At 44.2% G+C, this 19,563-nt stretch overlaps 1 protein-coding gene and 1 non-coding gene across 6 annotated transcripts; both read left to right on the forward strand.

Annotated features, from left to right (window-relative positions):
* Nucleotides 1-10,573: 10,573 nt before the first annotated feature.
* Nucleotides 10,574-19,080, forward strand: EIF5 (eukaryotic translation initiation factor 5). 5 transcript variants are annotated; one of them, XM_032621920.1, is made up of 12 exons: nucleotides 10,574-10,812; nucleotides 10,947-11,158; nucleotides 12,229-12,508; nucleotides 12,619-12,700; nucleotides 12,997-13,169; nucleotides 13,437-13,548; nucleotides 14,565-14,707; nucleotides 14,960-15,118; nucleotides 15,473-15,634; nucleotides 15,965-16,129; nucleotides 16,433-16,567; nucleotides 16,973-19,080. In XM_032621920.1, exons 3-12 carry the CDS (start codon nucleotides 12,437-12,439, stop codon nucleotides 17,060-17,062), a joined length of 1,293 nt encoding a protein of 430 aa, XP_032477811.1. In that variant the 5' UTR covers nucleotides 10,574-10,812; nucleotides 10,947-11,158; nucleotides 12,229-12,436; the 3' UTR covers nucleotides 17,063-19,080. The 5 variants fall into 5 exon arrangements, with proteins under 5 accessions (XP_032477811.1, XP_032477814.1, XP_032477813.1 ...); XM_032621923.1 differs by having other exon boundaries at nucleotides 10,698-10,812; nucleotides 12,368-12,508; XM_032621922.1 differs by lacking the exon at nucleotides 10,947-11,158 and having other exon boundaries at nucleotides 10,746-10,812.
* On the forward strand, nucleotides 14,086-14,209 carry LOC116750248. Its single transcript, XR_004348946.1, has one exon. It is a non-coding gene; the product is annotated as a small nucleolar RNA SNORA28 (small nucleolar RNA).
* Nucleotides 19,081-19,563: the final 483 nt, after the last annotated feature.

A 19,563-nucleotide genomic window follows, 5' to 3' on the forward strand; every position in this document is an offset into this window, starting at 1 on the left:
TTTAGTATCTTTAATTACATATATTGTAATTTTTAACCCTTAAAAAGTTTAATCTCTAGTGAATCAAGATATTACTCTGTCATATCAGTATTTCCTGATTAGCAAACTTAAGAACATGTTTCATAACCTTTAAAAACATACCTTTTCCTCATAGCATAATTTCTCTTTCTAATCCAAATATCTTCAGTTTTTTCTCTCATAAGAAGACAAAGTGGGGACTTCCCTGGTGGTCCAGTGGTTAAGAATCCTCCTTCCAATGCAGGGGACGCAGGTTTGATCCCTGGTTGGGGAATTAAGATCCCACATGCCGTGGGGCAACTAAGCCTGCGCGCTCTAGAGCCCACGTGCCACGCTCAGAGATCCCTCACGCTGCAACGAAGAGCCCATGTGCCGCAACTAAGACCTGATGCAGCCTAATTAATTAATTAATTAATTTAAAAAACAGAAGACAAAGTAGGTAAATTTAGACGTGTTTAGCAGTGAATGTTTCAGCATTTTTACCTTAATTGGAAATGATCTGGATATTCAATGAATTCCCATCATTTATCTCAATTGAACAAAACTCTAGAGTTTCAAATTACCTAAAATCTGGAGAAACTGTTTTTAGGTATGCATACTATTAAACATAACCATTCTTTAAGAGTTCACCTAATACTTTTATCCCATTTATCTCTACTTCATTACTTGTGAAAATATCATCATACCAAGTTAATTTTCTTGCTGACAAATTTTGTAACAGAGACAACATGAACTTACTGACTTTTAGTAAACCTAGGTACAATGAAAGTATTACATTTAATGTTGATGACCCTAAAAACATGTCTGTATTAATCAAACCAACAACTTAAACTTGTTTCCCTTTACTCAAGAGTAATCCTAGATCACATCATCCTTTAAGCATTGGATTAGTTTTTTCTACATTTAGAAATATTTGATTTTTAAGTGCTTACTTTTTTTAAATTGAGGTATTGTTGATTTACAACATTGTGTTAGTTTCTGATGTACAGAAAAGTGATTCAAAGATAGATAGATACAGAGTTACATAGATATAGGGATAAATAGATACATAGCTAGAGATATAGGTATATAGGTATAGATATATCATATATTCTTTTTCAGATTCTTTTCCATTATAGTTTATTACAAAATATGGAATATAGCTCCCTGTGCTATACAGTAGGACCTTGTTGTTTATCTGCTTTATATATAGTAATTTGTATCTGCTAATCCCAAACTCCTAATTTATCCCTCCCCCATTTCGCCCTTTGGTAACCATAAGTTTGTTTTCTATGTCTGTGAGTCTGTTTCTGTTTTGTATATAAGTTCATTTGTATCTTTTTTTAGATTCCACATATAAATGGTAACATATGATATTTGTCTTTCTCTGTCTGACTTATTTCAGCTGCACCAGATCTTAGTTGCAGCATATGGGATCTTCGTTGTGGCATGTTTTTAGTTGTGGCATGCAGGATCTTTAGTTGCGGCATGTGGACTTATTTGCAGCATGCGGACTCTAAGTTGCTGCATGCATGTGGGGTCTAGTTCTGCAAGCAGGGATCGAACCCAGGCCCCCTGCATTGGGAGGGCAGAGTCTTAGCCACTGTACCACCAGGGAAGTCCCGACCATCCTGCTTGAATTTTAAAAGGCTTTCCCCGCTCCTTTTCTTCCCCCCCCAACTTTGATTTTGGCTTCTACTAATTGAGCCAAGGCTGTAGTCTCAGGCAGTGTGGGCTGTGTTTGCATTTCAAGGACATGATGAGAGTTATAACTTTAAGCTTTCTCCTAGGAGTACTTATGTTCTCTCAGGGTTAGAATTTTGAAAAGATGTTTTATCAAGCTAGCTTTCTTTAATTGTGCATATAAAAATCAGTTTTGGAATGTCAGAAAAGTTTCCTCCTGGGCTTCCCTGGTGGCGCAGTGGTTGGGAGTCCGCCTGCCGATGCAGAGGACACGGGTTCGTGACCCGGTCCGGGAAGATCCCACATGCCGCGGAGCGGCTGGGCCCGTGAGCCATGGCCGCTGAGCCTGCGCGTCTGGAGCCCGTGCTCCGCAACTGGAGAGGCCATAACAGTGAGAGGCCCGCGTACCGCAAAAAAAAAAAAAAAAAAAAAAAGTTTCCTCCTGGCCATTTTAGGGTTAGAAAAGTACTTGCAAGTATTGGTTCCATACCAATTGTGGAAGCCAGCTGGAGTTCCAGTGGGTGGCTCCCTGTCTGGGAGCTGATAGGCTTTAGAAACACAATTTCCCCCTTTCTTTTAGATTCATTTTATTATAAAGTGCAAGTCTAAAATTAAATTTAAATTTCCAGTTTTAAGCCACATTAAAAAAAAAAAGTCAGCCAACACACTTCACTCCAAAATTCCTTCCAGGCCTTCCTGTATGGAAATTTCCTCTAGATCCCTTGCCTAGAAATTCCCTCTAGGTCTTCTTCATGTAGGTGATGTACTGGTACCCCCTTCAGACTCCAAGATGTGCAGTAGAGGCTAACACAACATTGTAAAGCAACCATACTCCAATAAAAATTAATTAGAAAAAAAAAGTTGTGGACCATCACTTAATACAAGGAGGTCCAGGGGACTTCCCTGATGGTCCAGTGGTTAAGACTGGGCACTTCCACTGCAGGGGGCACAGTTCGATCCCTGGTCGGGGAACTAGATCCCGCATGCCACATGGTGTGGCCAAAACAAACAAACAAACAAATACAAGGAGGTCCAGATATCAGGGAAAACTCACCAAATCACTTAAAGGGTGCTGTGAAGATGCAGGGGCTCAAGGGACCATGATTGTACCAAGTGCTGGTCCAAAGTAGACTCCAGGTGACCTCAGGTGCGTTTTTCTGATATCCTGCTGACTATGCCAAGTAACATTGACAAAAATAACCAATAAACAACCAGAGGCATAGAAAAGAGTTTCATTTGAGCCAAACTGGGGACCACAGCTCAGAAGCCAGCGTCCCAGATTATTCTGACAAACTGCTCTGGAGAAGCATGGTTTTCAGCACAGCTTTATGTCCTGTCAGAACAAAGAACGTCATACAAGTCAGGGATACATTCCTTCCAGCTTTCAAAAAAGACCAGATCAGCACGTACACAGTGAGTCAGCATGGCCTTGGCACCTGGGGAGGGAGTCATAATCACAAGTGGACCAGCATTGGCATCCAGGGAAGAGAGGCATTTCATCTTTATTTTTAACATGGACATTCATTACTTCTGGTCAGTGTACACTTTTCTTTAATGACTAAAGCAGATGTATAGTGTATGTTTGTTACGCCACAGACAGGCTGTTCTACTCAGCATACAATTCAAGTTAACTCAAGTATAAGCCAGAAGGACTTCTCATACCTCAATATGTGAAAATTTCTTTTCTTTCTTTTTCTTATTTTTTCTTTACTTAGCCCTGCACTGAGTATACAGCTGGTACCTAATAAGTACTTGCACAATAGAATCAAATATTTTTAAAATATTCAAAACTATAGAGAATGATACATTAAATATCAATGTATCCCCATGTAGAGTTAACATATTTCAATATCCTGTTGTCTTTGCTCCAGATCTTTTACATTACTCATGAAAGAACAAAGACAATATTCAGTTGAATCTTTTTTTTTTTTTTCTCAGCACGCGGGCCTCTCACTGTTGTGGCCTCTCCCATTGCGGAGAACAGGCTCCGGATGCGCAGGCTCAGCGGCCATGGCTCACGGGCCCAGCCGCTCCGCGGCATGTGGGATCTTCCCAGACTGGGGCACGAACCCGTGTCCCCTACATCGACAGGCGGACTCTCAACCACTGCACCACCAGGGAAGCCCAATTTTTTAATATGTAATGACATTGTTATCTTCTTCCTTAATCTCAAAGGCAGCCTCAATCATGGGTGTTATGTTTATTCTTCACACACATGTGTTATATTTAAATTAGACATTATGTATTTATTACATAATGTTTTGCATATATATATATATGCATTTTGTTTTTTATTCCCCATTATGTTTTTGAGAGATTTAGGCATATTTATATCATGTAAATTCTTTTAACTGCCATGTAATACTTCAATACATACACATACATCAATTTAATTAGCTCATACTGTATTGATGGATATTTTAGATTAGAAATTCATTTTTAGTTTTCTTTTATTTATTTAGTTAGTTATTTTTGGCTGCATTGGGTCTTCGTTGCTGCACACAGGCTTCCTCTAGTTGCGGCGAGCGGGGGCTACTCTTCGCTGTGGTGCACGGGCCCCTCATTGCGGTGACTTCTCTTGTTGCGGAGCACAGGCTCTAGGTGCACGGGCTTCAGTAGTTGTGGCACACAGGCTTAGTTGCTCCATGGCATGTGGGATCTTCCTGGACCAGGGCTCGAGCCTGTGTCCCCTGCATTGGCAGGCAGATTCTTAACAACTGTATCACCAGGGAAATCCCATTTTTAGTTTTAGAAACAATGAGACAATGAACTTTTTAAAAAATATTTATTTATTTATTTTATTTTTGGCTATGTCAGGTCTTAGTTGAAGCACATGAGATCTTCGTTGCTACACACAGGATCTTTCGTTGTGGCGCTCAGGCTTCTCTCTGGTTGTGGTGCGCAGGCTCCAGAGCACGTGGGCTCTGTAGTTGCGGCATGCAGGCTCTCAAGTTATGGCTCCCGTGCTCAGTAGTTGTGGCACACAGGTTTAGTTGCCCCGCAGCATGTGGGACCTTAGTTCCCCGACCAGGGATCAAGCCCGCATCCCCTGCATCGGAAGGCAGATTCTTAAACACTGGACCACCAGGGAAGTCCCACAATGAACTTTTTGTTCTGTACATTTGCCATATTTCTGGAATATATACCTAGAAATGGAATTTCTGGATTACAGGTAGATCATTGCTAGAATAATTTCCAATGTCATTCAGTAGATTTATACACTTATTGATGTCTTATAATAGTTTGTACTTTTCCATGATCTGGTCAACACCTGACAAAGCCAGAGTTTAAAATTGTTGATCGTTGGGCAAAGTGGACACTCCATTTTAGTAAGACTGAATATTTTCTCCTATTTTTATCAACCATTTAGATTTTTTCTCTTGTAAACCTACCGTTAGTATTCTCTGTCCATTTTTTAATTTGGTTGTTTGGCTTTTTCTTATTGATTTGTAGAAGATTCTTTGTATATTTTGAATACTAATCCTTTCCTATCTCTTTAGACTGTGTGTGTATGTGTGTGTGTGTTATTATGTGTGTGTAACAGTCCATTGTTTTTCTTTATTTTGTGTATGGTGACTTTTACTGAACAGAATTAAAAATTTTAATATAGTAAAAAGAAAAAAGAAAATGAGTGGCAAAAGGAAAATGTATCCTCAGCCCTCAGATCCCACCTCCTCACTGAAGTGTCTGAAGAAGAGCACTGGAGCCACTGAAATCCGACTAAATGAGGAGAAGCAAACTGCTAGAGTCTGGATACACCAAGCAGGATAAGTAGTCCCTACAATGTGGGAAAGGCCCTAAAGCTGGGAGTAGGGACACCTGACCCCAACCCTGGGGTAAATCTTCTCTCCAAGGCTCACTCTATCCAACCACCAGAGGAGGGGGTAACATGCATACTTGCCACCCCCCTGAGGTGTCAGGATGCCTATAAGAGAACTCGGGTGACAGGGCTCCGGCAGCAATGCTATGTCATTGGGACCATTATCATAATTCTAATGGGCGTGGTCAGTATAACGCAAAGTCTCCCGACAGCCAGTCCCATAACTTCACCATTAGGCCTAGTGACCACTGCTGCAATGCAGTCACGGGGCATTAAATTTGTTCTTCTTTACTTATTTTAATTCACAGACAGCCTGCCTGAATTACGGCATGTGGACTATCTCAAAAGAAAGCTACTGAGACTCTGGTGAGGGGAAAAGAGGTCCCTGGACTCCGAAGTCACATGGTCCCCTGGCTTTACGGCAAAGTGTTTCCTGGAACCAGTAGCACCTGCAGCCCCTGGGAATCTGATAGGAATCTAAATTCTGGGCCCACCCAGACCTACTGAATCCCAGTCTGGGAAGGGCCCAGCAATCTATGTTTTTCTAAGCCCTCCGGGGATTCTAATGCCCACCCACATTTGAGAACCACTGGTTTAGGAAAACCAGGCCATACACAGAGGAGCAGGATAGGCCTCCTGTAAGAAACACAGAGCCCAGAAGGTAACCATACATATTTGCTGTCAAAAACTAGACCTAGGGACTTCCCTGGCAGTCCAGTAGTTAAGACTCTGTGCTTCCACTGCAACGGGCACGGGTTCGATCCCTGTCCCGGGAACTAAGATCCCACATGCCACAGGGTGCGGCCAAAAAAACCCAGAAAACAAACAAAACAAAAACTAGACGTAGATGGCAAGTCTACCCAAAGTGGCAGCTGACTCAGCCGAGAATGTGCTTCCTTGGGGTGTGGGTCCAGTGCTTGATTACAAGGCCTAGGCCACGGCCCATCCGCACTCAGTGAGCTAACTGGCTGGCACTGTGCCAGACTCCCAGCTAAAGAGGACAGTGTGTGGCAGAGATGGGAACACGTTAAGATGTTCTCTCACAAAGGTTTGCAAATGGCTGTCAGGAATCAGAGCGGGAACCCAGGGTCTCAGCGGGAGAGCCAGCTGCAGGGCACTCCTGGGCCCCTTCCAGCCCTCTGAGCGCACACGCCTCGTAGGGCCACAACAGCACACTGCCACTAGAGTCATGCATGTGAGGGTCCAGTTCGGCACACACCCACCTTGCTTCCCTAAAGAAAGGACCTGCGGCGAGCCAGAAGCCACCAGTGTGGTCACTGTCCCATCCTGAGGTGTTGTGTGGCCAGGACACAACCAGTTCAAGAGCAGGGCCTGCTCTCCAAGTCACCCACGTTTTTCCATCCTCTACTGAATTGATACCACTTTGCACTTTTTTCTCTCTTTCAAGGAATGACACATGAGAGACGCTGGTCAGAGTTATCTACTTGGGAGGCAGAAGATGTCACATCTGTCCCCAGTGACACCTCCCCTGGATACCTCTTCTCCTCAGAGGCATCTGTCCCCTTTGCAACTGAAGGTCCCTAGTCCTCAGCCAAAGTTCAAATTCCTTGGTTCTCCTCAAGGATAAGTTTCCTGTCTGCCAGTTAGTTACCCTAATGAGGAAGATGGACAAGTGAAGTGGCAACTACAATGAAGCACCGTGAATGCCAGAGGTTCGGGGTGGGGGTGGTGCCAGGCACAAAGGCAGGGAGACCCCTGCCCAGAGGGTCAGCGATTCCACGGAGCGGGACAAGCTTCACTTGGGTGTCCACCAGGAAGATATTAGCCACCGCTTGTTGACACATGGTCTCCCTGGGCAGGGCCTGTGATGTAGGCAGAGCCTGTATCTTCGCAGCCTAGCAATTCAGAAATGTTTACTGATATGGTGCGTTAGATTACCATGGTTTAGTACACTAGTCCTCAACACAGCCAACACCCTTCACCACCTCTGTACTCACCAGATAAACTTCAGTTCCCTTCCAGCAGCTTCAAATGTCTGCCTATGCGTACACTTACAGGCTTGTGCTAGAAAGAGAACTGGGCATATCCCCTGTAGCCCATCCTCAAGTAGGGGAGACAGGAGCTTAACTAATAGCACACAGCTTTAAAAGTATGCTAGAGGGCTTCCCTGGTGGCACAGTGGTTGAGAGTCCGCCTGCCGAGGCAGGGGACACGGGTTCGTGCCCCGGTCCGGGAAGATCCCACATGCCACGGAGCGGCTGGGCCCGTGAGCCATGGCCGCTGAGCCTGCGCGTCCAGAGCCTGTGCTCCGCAACGGGAGAGGCCACGACAGTGAGAGGCCCGCGTACAGCAAAAAAAAAAAAAAAAAGTATGCTAGAGGTCAGAGAGAGATGAGAGAGGATGTCATAGAGGCAGGCCCATCACAGAGGGCAATGCCTTGGTCCCTTCAGTGGCCCTCAGCTCAGAAGCACAAGGTTCTCAGTCCACACAGACTTGATCTTGCTTACGGGGGCTAATTCATGCTAAAGAGACTCACAGACACCAGTAACTAAACAATCGTAAAGCCAATTTAATAACTTACCTTTTCAATAGCTATTCATATCTGCCATCCAGGACATTGCCTGGAATGCATTAATTCGGACACTCATTCGACAAGGATTTCACAAGCACCAAGTACCCATTATTTAGCAAACCGTGAGCACCTGGTTGGGGGGAAAACGCAGCCAAAGGTGGTGGAGACCCAGAAATGGGAGGTGCAATTGTGCAATGAGCTTGGCGTCAAGCTAGTGTTCAAACGCAGTCAACTATTTACTAGACAGGTGACTGGGAAAATTACTTAACCTTCCTGAGTCTCTTTCCTCACCTGTAAGATGGGCATAACAACACTCTCTCACATAATTGTTAAAGAATTAAATGGGATTACACATGCAAATTGCCTAGTTTTATTTATGGTTATATTCATCTGGAGAGGCTGTGTCATACAATGGTTAAGGGAACAGACTTTGGGATCAGACAGATCTGGGTTTAAATTCTAGACTAGTGTATGATCTTGGGCAAGTTGCTTTTTTCCGGTAAGCCTCAATTTGCTCATTTGTAAAATGGGAATAAAAATTCCTCATGGGCCAAAGAAGTAAATAAGATAGTGTATTCAAAGGACTTCGAAAATCCTAGGTTATGAGAAGCATTCAACAAATGGTTATGTTTGAGTTGTTTTTAAACGTTGTCCGTGATTAGACACAATGAATGGTACACATACTAAAAATTAAAGTTAAAATTAGTACAAGCTTCTTTAATGAAATTAAATATGGGGCCATCAAACATTACACAAAAAAGTGATCACTTGGTAGTTAGTTGTTAAAAAAAAAACTTTTCTGTGGAAGCAGGCCTCTAACCTCAGGTAGTTTCATGTCCACATTTTCAAGTTTCTAAAATAATGTCATTTGTCTGCAGCCATGCAAAAACTCAGTTTCAGTACTGCTAAGTCAAGCCCCAGGGAGAACCAGAGAAGCACATTTGGGATCTTTCTAGTTTGTCTGACGGGAACCCGGGTACCCATAAAGCATTATGCATTTGGTTTAACGATTACACACCAACGTACACACTGTGTGATTACAACAGAAGCCCCTGCAGCAATGAACAAATCACTTCTCTCAATTATGGATCATCCCTTTGATTAATTCTCCCCACTGACACTGTCAATTTTTTTTAATTAATTAATTTATTTTTGACTGCCTTGGGTCTTCGTTGCTGCATGCAGGCTTTCTCTAGTTGCGGCGAACGGGGGTTTCTCTTCGTTGCAGTGCCCGGGCTTCTCATTGCGGTGGCTTCTCTTGTTGCGGAGCACGGGCCCTAGGGCGCAGGCTCAGTAGTTGTGGCGCACGGGCTTAGTTGCTCCGCAGCATGTGGGACCTTCCCGGACCAGGGCTCGAACCCGTGTCCCCTGCGTTGGCAGGCGGATTCTTAACCACGGTGCCACCAGGGAAGCCGACACTGTCAATTTTTAAGTGGTTTACAAAGCTTATAAAACCATGTCAGAGTAATCTTCAACTTTGATAAAAATCAAAACATCTTTCAATTCTAACCTTGCAAATTCGAATGTTGTAAAACAAAGGTCAGCCCCTTATCCACCTCACCCTGTCCTCAGTAACATTGCTATTTCATCCAGATCCGGGAAACCACACTGCCGCCCAGGACACTGCTGCAACCGCTCAGTTATTTGGCTCTTGCTCTAGAATCAAGTATGTTTTCACATTTCAGAGTGGACTCGGTGCATTTTTACAGTCGCAACTGAAATTTTACACAAAATATAAGTATCTGAAAGAATTGGCGAGTTTCTGTAATCATATGGACAGAACTAAAATATGAGAGGCTCTTTGTAAATAGTAATCGTTTTCGAGCGAATACACTGGAACATCGTTAGGAACACCTGTTTTCGGCTTTCCTTTGCCGGGCAAGGAGGTCAATTTGTAAACACTGGAGAGGAGGATTCCACAAACGGTAACCTGATGTGAGGCTTATTTTCAGCAAAGTGACGCTGCAGCACGAGAACATGGAGGACCCCCTCCCCCCAGGCCCAGGATCGCTTCAGGAGGCCCCGGAGTTACGAACGAATTTGGTGTTTTCCTCTTTAGAAAACGGGTGGACGTGAGCGACCAGCCAAACTAGGCTTGCAGTCCGGGCGCCGCGAAGGGAGCGAGGCGGGCGGTTGAGTCACGATCGCCGCGGCCTCGCACACCTGAGCTTCGGAGGATAAAAGGCGGCACCTGGGACGAAACACCCAGGCCCTCCAACCTTCGCCCTCTGCCCAGGCCTAAGGGAGTGGGGAGGAAAAGCAACTTCTTTCTCAAGACTCGACGACGGGCGTCCCCAAGGAACGGAAGGGGCAGAGAGAAACCCCCGAGAGTTCCCCCGCCCGGAGCGGGAACTCGTGCGGGAACGCGGCCTCGGGAGCCGCAACGCCGCTGCCGAACAAGCGGGGGAGGGGGGCCAACCGCCATCTTCCTCGAGCGCCCAAACCGACAAAGCGCGAGACAGCGGCAGAGCTTCGCCGCCGCGGCCCGCCCACTCTCGCGAGCCCGCGAAGGCCTCTGGGAAAAGCGGGGGAGGGGAAAGCGAGAGAAGGAAGCCGGGATGCAGGGCTGGAGGCGGGCCGAGGCGGCGAGCGGAGCCTCAGGAAGCAGAAGGGGCGGGGAAAGACGCGACTGACGCGAAATGCTGGCCAATGACGAGCGAGCTCGGGTGGACGGCCAGCCAATGGGCTGTGCGGCCTGGCGCGGGGGGCGGGCGCTGGGGCCGAGGGTAGCTTGAGCGCGGCGGCGGCGTTGTTCAGTCACAGCGAGAACATTCCAGAGGTGAGTCCGGTGGAGGGGCGGAAGCCCCAGGCCAGGTCCCCCGTTCTCCCCGCACCCTCGACCTCCGCGGGCCGCTGGCTGGCGGAGAAGGCGCCCCGATGCCCGCGGCTCACTGCGCCTTCTCTCCGCGCCAGGTCGCCAGGCCCCGGGCGCTGAAGGGTGTGGACCCCGGACGTCGCTGGGACAGCCCCTCCCCGCTGCTCGGCGGCGCCTGGCCCGGCCGCTGCTCGCTGCGCTGCCTCCGCCGCCTCCACCGCCGCTCCTCGGACTCGGGTTCGCGCGCGCCTCACTTCATCCCAGTCCCGGGCGAGCAGCGTTGGGTTTATGTCTTTATTTGACGAAAACGGTGAGTCGGCGGGCCGGCGGGGAGATGGCGGCCGCACAAGATGGCGGCGCGCCGCGTGACCCGCGCGCGCGCCCGCGCTTGTGTGTGTGAGCGCGCGTGTGTGGCGCAGTTTGGGCGGGCGGGCGGCGGGGCCGGGCGCCGCGTCCCCTCCTGTCCTCACACCGCCCCCCGCCCCCGGCTGTACCCCACCCCCACCTGTACCCAACCCCGTCCTCGCGGGAGCGCGCCGCGCGGGCCCGCCGCCGCCCGGGGCTGACTCAGGCCTAATTGCTGCATTCCTGAGTCATCGCCGGGGCGGGGGCGGCCGGGCCGGCGGCCCTCGGCCGGATTCGCTTCCCCCGCCGGGCGGCGCACATGGCGGGGCTGCTGCGGGCGCCGGAGAAGCCGGCGACGTTGCGCCTCCGCCGCTCCCGCCTCGCGGGGGCCTCCGGCTCAGCCCTGACAGCCCTGGAGGGAACGACGGGCGCGGGGACGGGAGCGAAGGTTGCGGGTGCGTGTGCGTAGAGAAGAGGAAGGGACAGGAGGTCGCGGTCGGGGCCGGGCGTCCGCGCACGCTCCGCTGCGTCCCGCGAGGCCGTGTTCCGTGGGTGTAGTTGGGGACGGGTGGCTCTGGAGTAAGTAAGCCCTGGCTGCCGAAGGCGCCGCTTGAGCGTGAAGAACGTACAGAGTTTCGTCGTCGAGGGATGTATCACAAGTTTGTTGACAACACGGACTGGGTTGGGGAGAGGAGAGGCCTGTCTGTGTTCGTTCCTCGGCGGTCGTTAAAACACGGCTCCTCGGCCGAAGCCGACTGTTGTGACTGGTCGGATAAAAACCCAGAGCAGCTGAAGCGCCGTAGTTGGTTGTCGTTTTAGTCTGGTGTCTCCCAGAATCACATCTGCGTCCAAGTGGTTACCTTTTATGTTGCTGCAGGTGTCCCGTGTTACGTGAGTCTGAGAACTGGTTTTTGCGTAACACAGATGCTTTTAACGTTGGAGCCTTAGGCGTGATTAGAAAGGACAGGGAGGTGTCTTAATGCAGGAAGCGCGTTAAACGTGGGGGATTTGTTTGTTCTTCCTCCTCTTTTTCAGAGCTGTTGCGCAGCCATTGGTACCTGTATTGGGGAAACATAGCATACAAGCAAGAAGCTTACAGCCTCAGTGGCGAAAAATTTTTCATGTCAGAGACCGAGAACTCTTGCAGTCGTTTATGTCATCCCTTCTTCTCCAGACAGAGGATACCAAAAAGTTGCAATCAAAGATCTCTTCATCTTATTGATAAAGCCACTAATAAGCCAAAATGTCTGTCAACGTCAACCGCAGCGTGTCAGACCAGTTCTATCGCTACAAGATGCCCCGTCTGATTGCCAAGGTAACGTTCATCTTCATTTTAGTAGCAAGTCCTAAGTTTTTTTTCATAGATTATTGAAGATTGCTTCTCCCGGGGTAGACGCGCAAAATTAAACTTCTTACTTCCTTTAGGTTGAGGGCAAAGGAAATGGAATCAAGACAGTTATAGTCAACATGGTTGACGTAGCCAAAGCGCTTAATCGGCCTCCAACGTGTAAGTAATGCCTCTTGAAAGAAGTCTAAAGAGGCATTTTATTGACACAAACGTGATAATTTCTGGTCTGCAAAATCTTGCCTGAATTGTATGTTGGTTAACTTCTGGGTCGAGTGGAAATTTGGGCTTAAAACTCATTGATGTGTTAGTTGTTACTAGTATAAAAAACTATCTGGGCAACACATTTTTTGAACCTAGCAACTTAAAAATACAGAGTGTTATTTGTATAAATGAGGGTGAGCAGCCAAAGCTTAATTTAGTTAACTCTAATGAACAGATTTTCTTCCCCCAAATAGATCCCACCAAATATTTTGGTTGTGAACTGGGAGCACAGACCCAGTTTGATGTTAAGAATGACCGTTACATTGTCAATGGATCTCATGAGGCGAATAAGCTGCAAGACATGTTGGATGGATTCATTAAAAAATTTGTTCTCTGTCCTGAGTGTGAGAATCCTGAAACGGATCTGGTGAGTGCCTTTGAGGTTTTTGTCAGTAAAAGAAAAAACTGTATCTGTTTCTGTGATGTCAGCAAATTATGTTCCCGGGAAGGCAGAGCGAACATCATATTTTGCAGGTATTTCCATACTGATTTCATGTTAAAAAAAAGAAATTATTTTGATATTAGACTTGTGTTTTAGATGCCTCTTGATGGTTAGGTACTTTCATATTTTGTTCCTCACAGAATTTTCATCATATATTATGATTGACATAACTTATTCTTGCTTTTTTGGCAGCATGTCAATCCAAAGAAACAAACAATAGGTAATTCTTGTAAAGCCTGTGGCTATCGAGGCATGCTTGACACACATCATAAACTCTGCACATTCATTCTCAAAAACCCACCTGGTAAGTGCTTATGATAACTTCTAAAATCTTGGCATAAAGCACCTGATAGTTGGAAACAATGGAAGTTTCTTTACTGCTGTAAAACTGGAGTGAGGTTGACCTTTGAATACCTGCACAAGTGAAAATTTGCCTATAACAATAGGGTCAGCCTTCTACATCCAAGGTTCAACCAACCATGGATGGTGTGAAACTGTAGTGTGTATTTATTGAGGAAAAAAAAACTCCATGTAAATGGACCTGTGCGGTTTAAACCTGTGTTGTCCAAAGGTCAACTGTTTAAGAAATTTCTAGTCATTGTGCCATATTTTACTGAATTTTGAACTTTTTTGTTAAATGTACTGTATTATGTATTGTTAAAGGTGAAGTACAGGCTGCCAATTAAACTGTACCACATTCTCGATTTTCAAGACCTGTCTTAGGATGTATGAAATACTGTAAAGCAAATTGTAATGGGATCTTAGTAAAGGATCGACTTCTGGAAAACTTTTTGTAAATGTGGGTCTTTGCTCATTAAGCTAAAGTGGTTTTAGAGCATGCAAGCAACACTCTGTGGCAGATGATCAAAACTCTGACACAATTTGAGCTTGCTATAGCAAGAAAGTCTAACCTATTCCGGTGTTCTCTTCTCCGTGAGACAAGCCGTTATATGGGCTTAAACAGTGTTCCAGCTGTTGGCTAAAGTGCAGTTAAGAAATACCCTTATTTAAGTTCACGACGGATGGAAGGAGAGGGTCGTGAGTGCCACTTTACCTGGTCTTCTGAGGTATTACCACTCAGTGTTAATTTTACCCAATAGTTAATACCACTGATAGGTAGGGACATTCCATTCTCAGCTTGAGTTGCTTACCTGTGAAATACAGTGGATGAATTCATTTAGAATTATAGGTAGCATTCTGTGTGTGGTTTTCTGAGGGGAGGGTTTCTAAGCAAAAGGGCAAGTTTTAAATGTTCACGATGGGTGATGAGGTGTAATACAAGTTACGGTACTAAACTTTATTTCCTTTTTGTTCCTGTAGAGAATAGTGACAGTGGTACAGGAAAGAAAGAGAAGGAAAAGAAAAATAGAAAGGGCAAAGACAAGGAAAATGGTTCCATGTCCAGCAGTGAGACACCACCACCACCACCACCACCCAGTGAAATCAGTCCTCCGCATGCTGTGGTCAGTGCAAGGTTGATGGGTGTGGTGGGCACTAAGATTGTGTATAGTGTGACCTTTGGTTGAGGTGAGCAGAAATGAACTGCTGTTCAGTGAACAATACATCAGTATATTGGGTTCCAGGTGCTATTCGTTGACTAAACTAATGTGAACACAAGTTTAGTGGGAAGTTGTTGTTGACTAGAAATCTGGGATTTCTTTTTATTACCTATAAGGTCGTTTTTTTTGGCCAAGCAGTTTTGTTTTTAAAAACAGGAAGAAGAGGAAGATGATGATTGGGGGGAGGATACAACAGAGGAAGCTCAAAGGCGAAGAATGGACGAAATCAGTGACCACGCGAAAGTTTTAACCCTCAGTGATGATTTGGAAAGGACTGTTGAAGAGCGTGTCAATATCCTGTTTGATTTTGTTAAGGTGAAATGCTTGCTTCAAGAACAGTTAAACATTTCTTGATCATACTAAATCAGCTTCTACTCATCCCTGAGCTTTGTTAGATATTACTTAAGCTGGGTACTTGACAGGTAGTTTGTTGTGTTTTTCCATGCTTCCTTTTGAAATACTCAAATACAAGTCTCACCTTTACTTCTTCTATTTGTTCAGAAATTTTTTTGAGGGTGGTTCCAGGCATTGTCTTCGGCAGGTGTGTATTATTTAGAAGTCCTAGAACCTTCTTGAATTAGGTAGGGGAAGAGTTCGTAAGAGCAGGGACTGGTATCTCTAGAGCAAAATGTGCTTCCATCTCACTGAATTGCTTCCTTTTATTTGCAGAAAAAGAAAGAAGAGGGTGTTATTGACTCATCTGACAAAGAAATTGTAGCTGAAGCAGAAAGACTGGATGTAAAAGCCATGGGCCCTCTTGTTTTGACTGAAGTTCTTTTTAATGAGAAAATTAGAGAGCAAATTAAGAAATACAGGCGCCATTTCTTACGAGTAAGCAAATCATTCTAGATTCATAAGATTTTACAGCTGTGTGACCTTGGAAATACTGATTTAACCTTGTTTATTTGTACTGTCATCCTGAAAATGGAGATAATTGACCTACCTTAACAGGAATGGGAGTACCTGGAAATTGGTGCATGTAGTCCCTTATACGTAAAGTAAGTTAGAGATCTTTAAGCGTTGAACTCTCTGAACGACTGCTGTAGCGCCATGGCTTAAAAGAACAATTTCTAAGGCAATAAGTTTATTTAGAACATATATTAGAATTGTCAACTTAGAACATCTAAGAAAGCTTGTTAATGCTGAGATATTTATTTGCAGTTTTGTCACAACAACAAAAAAGCTCAACGGTACCTTCTTCATGGCTTGGAGTGTGTGGTAGCAATGCATCAAGCTCAGCTCATCTCCAAGATTCCACACATCTTGAAGGAGATGTATGATGCAGACCTTTTGGAGGAAGAAGTCATCATCAGCTGGTCAGAAAAGGTGGGGAATATTTAAATGGCTCTTTAAGATTAGAAGTATTGGGGCTTTTTTGGAAGAAGTAGTTAACTACTAATACCTAGTCTGTACATGCTTGACTGGTGTAACCTGTAGGGTGATTCTCATCATGGTAGCTTTCTAGTAAGGTTTCTAGAAAACCTTGTGCTGAATACATTTATTCTGCTGAGGGGTCAAGATTAGGATGTGGCCCAGTCCCCTCAAAGAGATGTATTTGGGCAATTATATAAATGACTCGCATTATTTTAAATTCCTTGAAGTAAGAAAATTATACTGAACACTTTTTAGGCCTCTAAGAAATATGTCTCAAAAGAACTTGCCAAAGAGATTCGTGTCAAAGCGGAACCTTTTATAAAATGGTTGAAGGAAGCAGAGGAAGAATCTTCCGGTGGTGAAGATGATGATGAAGATGAGAACATTGAGGTAAACGCTGGGGAAGTCGTTAAATACAGTGTTAGTGGTGGGTGTTGGAGAATTATAAAATGCCAGTATTGGGTAATACAGGCTCTTAATTTGGAAAGTAATCACATTAATAGAAAAGGTGCTGGAAATCTCTCCTACCCCCAGACATTGATTCCAAATAACAGTCTGAATTTCCAAAGGGAGAGTTTATTTAACGTAAGTATAGGGTTGATCGTCCATAAAAATAAGGTACTGTTAGGCTGCAGAGGGTTAACTTACTTTTTACGTACACACAAATTTTCATGAAGAATAATGGCTTTCTCTAGGTAGTTTTTGTCCTTTGTTGACCATTGACTTCTTAGTGGTTTTATTTTACAAGGGTTTACTGGGATAAAGGTTTACAATCAAAAATCTTCATTTTATCAGGTGGTGTATTCAAAGACTGCCAGTGTACCGAAAGTTGAAGCTGTAAAGTCTGACAACAAGGACGATGACATTGATATTGATGCCATTTAAAGGGGTGGGTGCAGCCCAGCTTAACAGTATAATGCTGAGAATCTTTCTGCATCATCAGCCAGAAGTGCAACATGTATGTGCAAAAGCTAAAATGGCTTAACGTCATGCTACACTTTCTACTAAAAATGTATTGCTGTGAGTGGTCTGTATTTAAACCCAACAAGACATCTAGGGAGTCCATACACATATCAGTGAGCAGAGTAGTTTGCTTATTTACAGCATGTTTCTTTTTGAAAATTTAGTGGTGGACACATTTGGGTCACATTTATACAGTTATAAAAGTAAAGATTTTGGTCGTTCTTCAGATTTTTGGCTCGGAATGACTTACGTAAGCTGAAATAACTGGCTCCTTCAAAAGCTGTTGCACCATCATCTAATCTGATAGGATTATTGGAGCCTGTTAGTACTTCTGAGTTATTTCTCGTCCCTCAGATTGGCATCTGGTAATGTACATTCTTGCCATGCCAAGATGGACTGATAATCAAGTGACAGTGCAACACCTTTAACTTACTGAGATGTTAAAGTGACCTGGGTGTCCTCTAAATAATTGTAAGAACAGGTTTTGAAACTTGAATTGTGTATTTTTTTTTTTCATTTTTTCTATACTTGCCCCAAATTGTAGTCTTTGAAGTCATGTGCATTGCACGTTGGATGAGCCAGGGGAATTACTACATTAACATAAACATTTTATTATGTGTATGTAGCTCTTGCTTTATATTGAGAGAAAACTGAAACTTTGGGGAGTGATAAGTAAGCTCTACGATTTTATTGGGGGGAAGCAGGAAAAGGTACACTTAATCTCTAGCAAAAACTGAGCAAAATTTTTCAATCAATTTTACTCTTGATTCAAATTACAACTTCAAAATATTTAGACATACTGTATCTTGTGTTCATTGTGGATTTTTCCCCTGATAAACTGGTTCTTTGATGACTTCTGCATTTGGATACATAGCTTATACTTTCTTGGTTTTTGTTGCTATCTTGCCAAAACAAGTGTTAACTATATCTCAGATTCCCCCCACCCCCCAAAATGTCTTATTTTTAAAAAAAGCTAAAAGCATACTTCTAAGAGCCTATATTTTGGTGTAAGACTTGGGGTGTTTTTTATTTTCACAATGAATAGTGTGAGATACCCGGGAAGTCTGTGATGATGGCAACTGAAAGCAGGTGACTAGGGCCTGACCCAGCCTATCCTGGGCTTTAGGTTTGGAAATAACTTCTTGTGATTTGCTTGCCCAATTTGCTGATGTAAACTCACTTGATAGAAGGGCTTATGACTACATCTGAGAAATCATCTTGAGGATGCAAATTTACACAAAAAGTACACTGGGAATCAAAATGCGTGGAGAGCACTGGCTTATATCATTCACCTCTTTGTTTGTGATCCATCTCACAGATTACAATGAGACCTTAACAAATGTATGTAAGTTTTTTTCACATTGAAATTATATGAACATTTGGTATAATAAAACCTTGTTAGCTTGGTATTTTAAGAAATTAAACCCTGGCAATCTTACTGGAGAGGTACAAATTGGTCTCCAGCTGCCTTTCTTGATAGATTTTGATGAGATTGAAGGAGAGCCATATACCTGCCTGGAGGGGAATGTGCTTTGTCGCACCAAAGAGAAGAGGTTTTTGCAAATTCATGTCTCACCTAGGTTTTAAATTTTTGCCATTATCTGGAATTGTTCTGGGGGGATCAAGTCGCATTCAGCATACCCATTATCAAGCTAATGAGGTTCTGTTATAGAGGGTTTTTTTCCCCTTTTTCTTCCTCCCCCACCCCCTTAAATCTGAAGGAAAACTTACAAGGCTTCTAAACACTAAAGAGAAAATTTTGGCTTAGACCACTCTTCAGTCTAGTGCCAAACTTTCAGTGGAATTCAAATCCACAGAGTAAGGAGTTTATTCATAGCAGCTATCCTAATAGAGTGATCTTTCACTTTGCTGTATTCAACTGTCTTAAAACTTCCTGTTTGAAACAGCTATGTTATGTGATTAAAACAACGTTAAAATTATTTTTTGTCTCTGCTTTAATATTAACCTAAATTTTTGTTTTTAAAATTGAAGCATTGAAATCTCCCCTTTTTTGTAGCTGTTGCTTCAGATTTGTGTTGGATGTTTCCTTCTGCAGTTGCCCCCTACTCAGAAACAGATGTTGCTCATTACAGTGGCTTTCCTTAGATCTTGTGTTCTTATTCTGTAACTCAAGTTGATTACAAACCAGAAAGGTCTGCTTTCATCTGGTTTCTTAAAATCTTGCCTGGGTGTTGATGAGGGACTTGAGGTGTGTTTGGTATATAGTTAAATAACTGGCTATAGCATTTAGCCTTAGTTAAGAAAGGAATGTTTTTAAAGTTATGAGGTTAATGAACTTGAAAGGTACTATTTGGGCTCCTAAAGGTTTGAGAGGGAATGGGTGTTCATCTAATGAATTGCTACAGCTTCACCGGCCAGTATTAAGAGCAACCCTAAAATGCAAAAATTTTGCCCAACCCTTG

The sequence above is a fragment of the Phocoena sinus genome, chromosome 2, assembly GCF_008692025.1.
Source record: "Phocoena sinus isolate mPhoSin1 chromosome 2, mPhoSin1.pri, whole genome shotgun sequence".
Taxonomy (NCBI): domain Eukaryota; kingdom Metazoa; phylum Chordata; class Mammalia; order Artiodactyla; family Phocoenidae; genus Phocoena; species Phocoena sinus.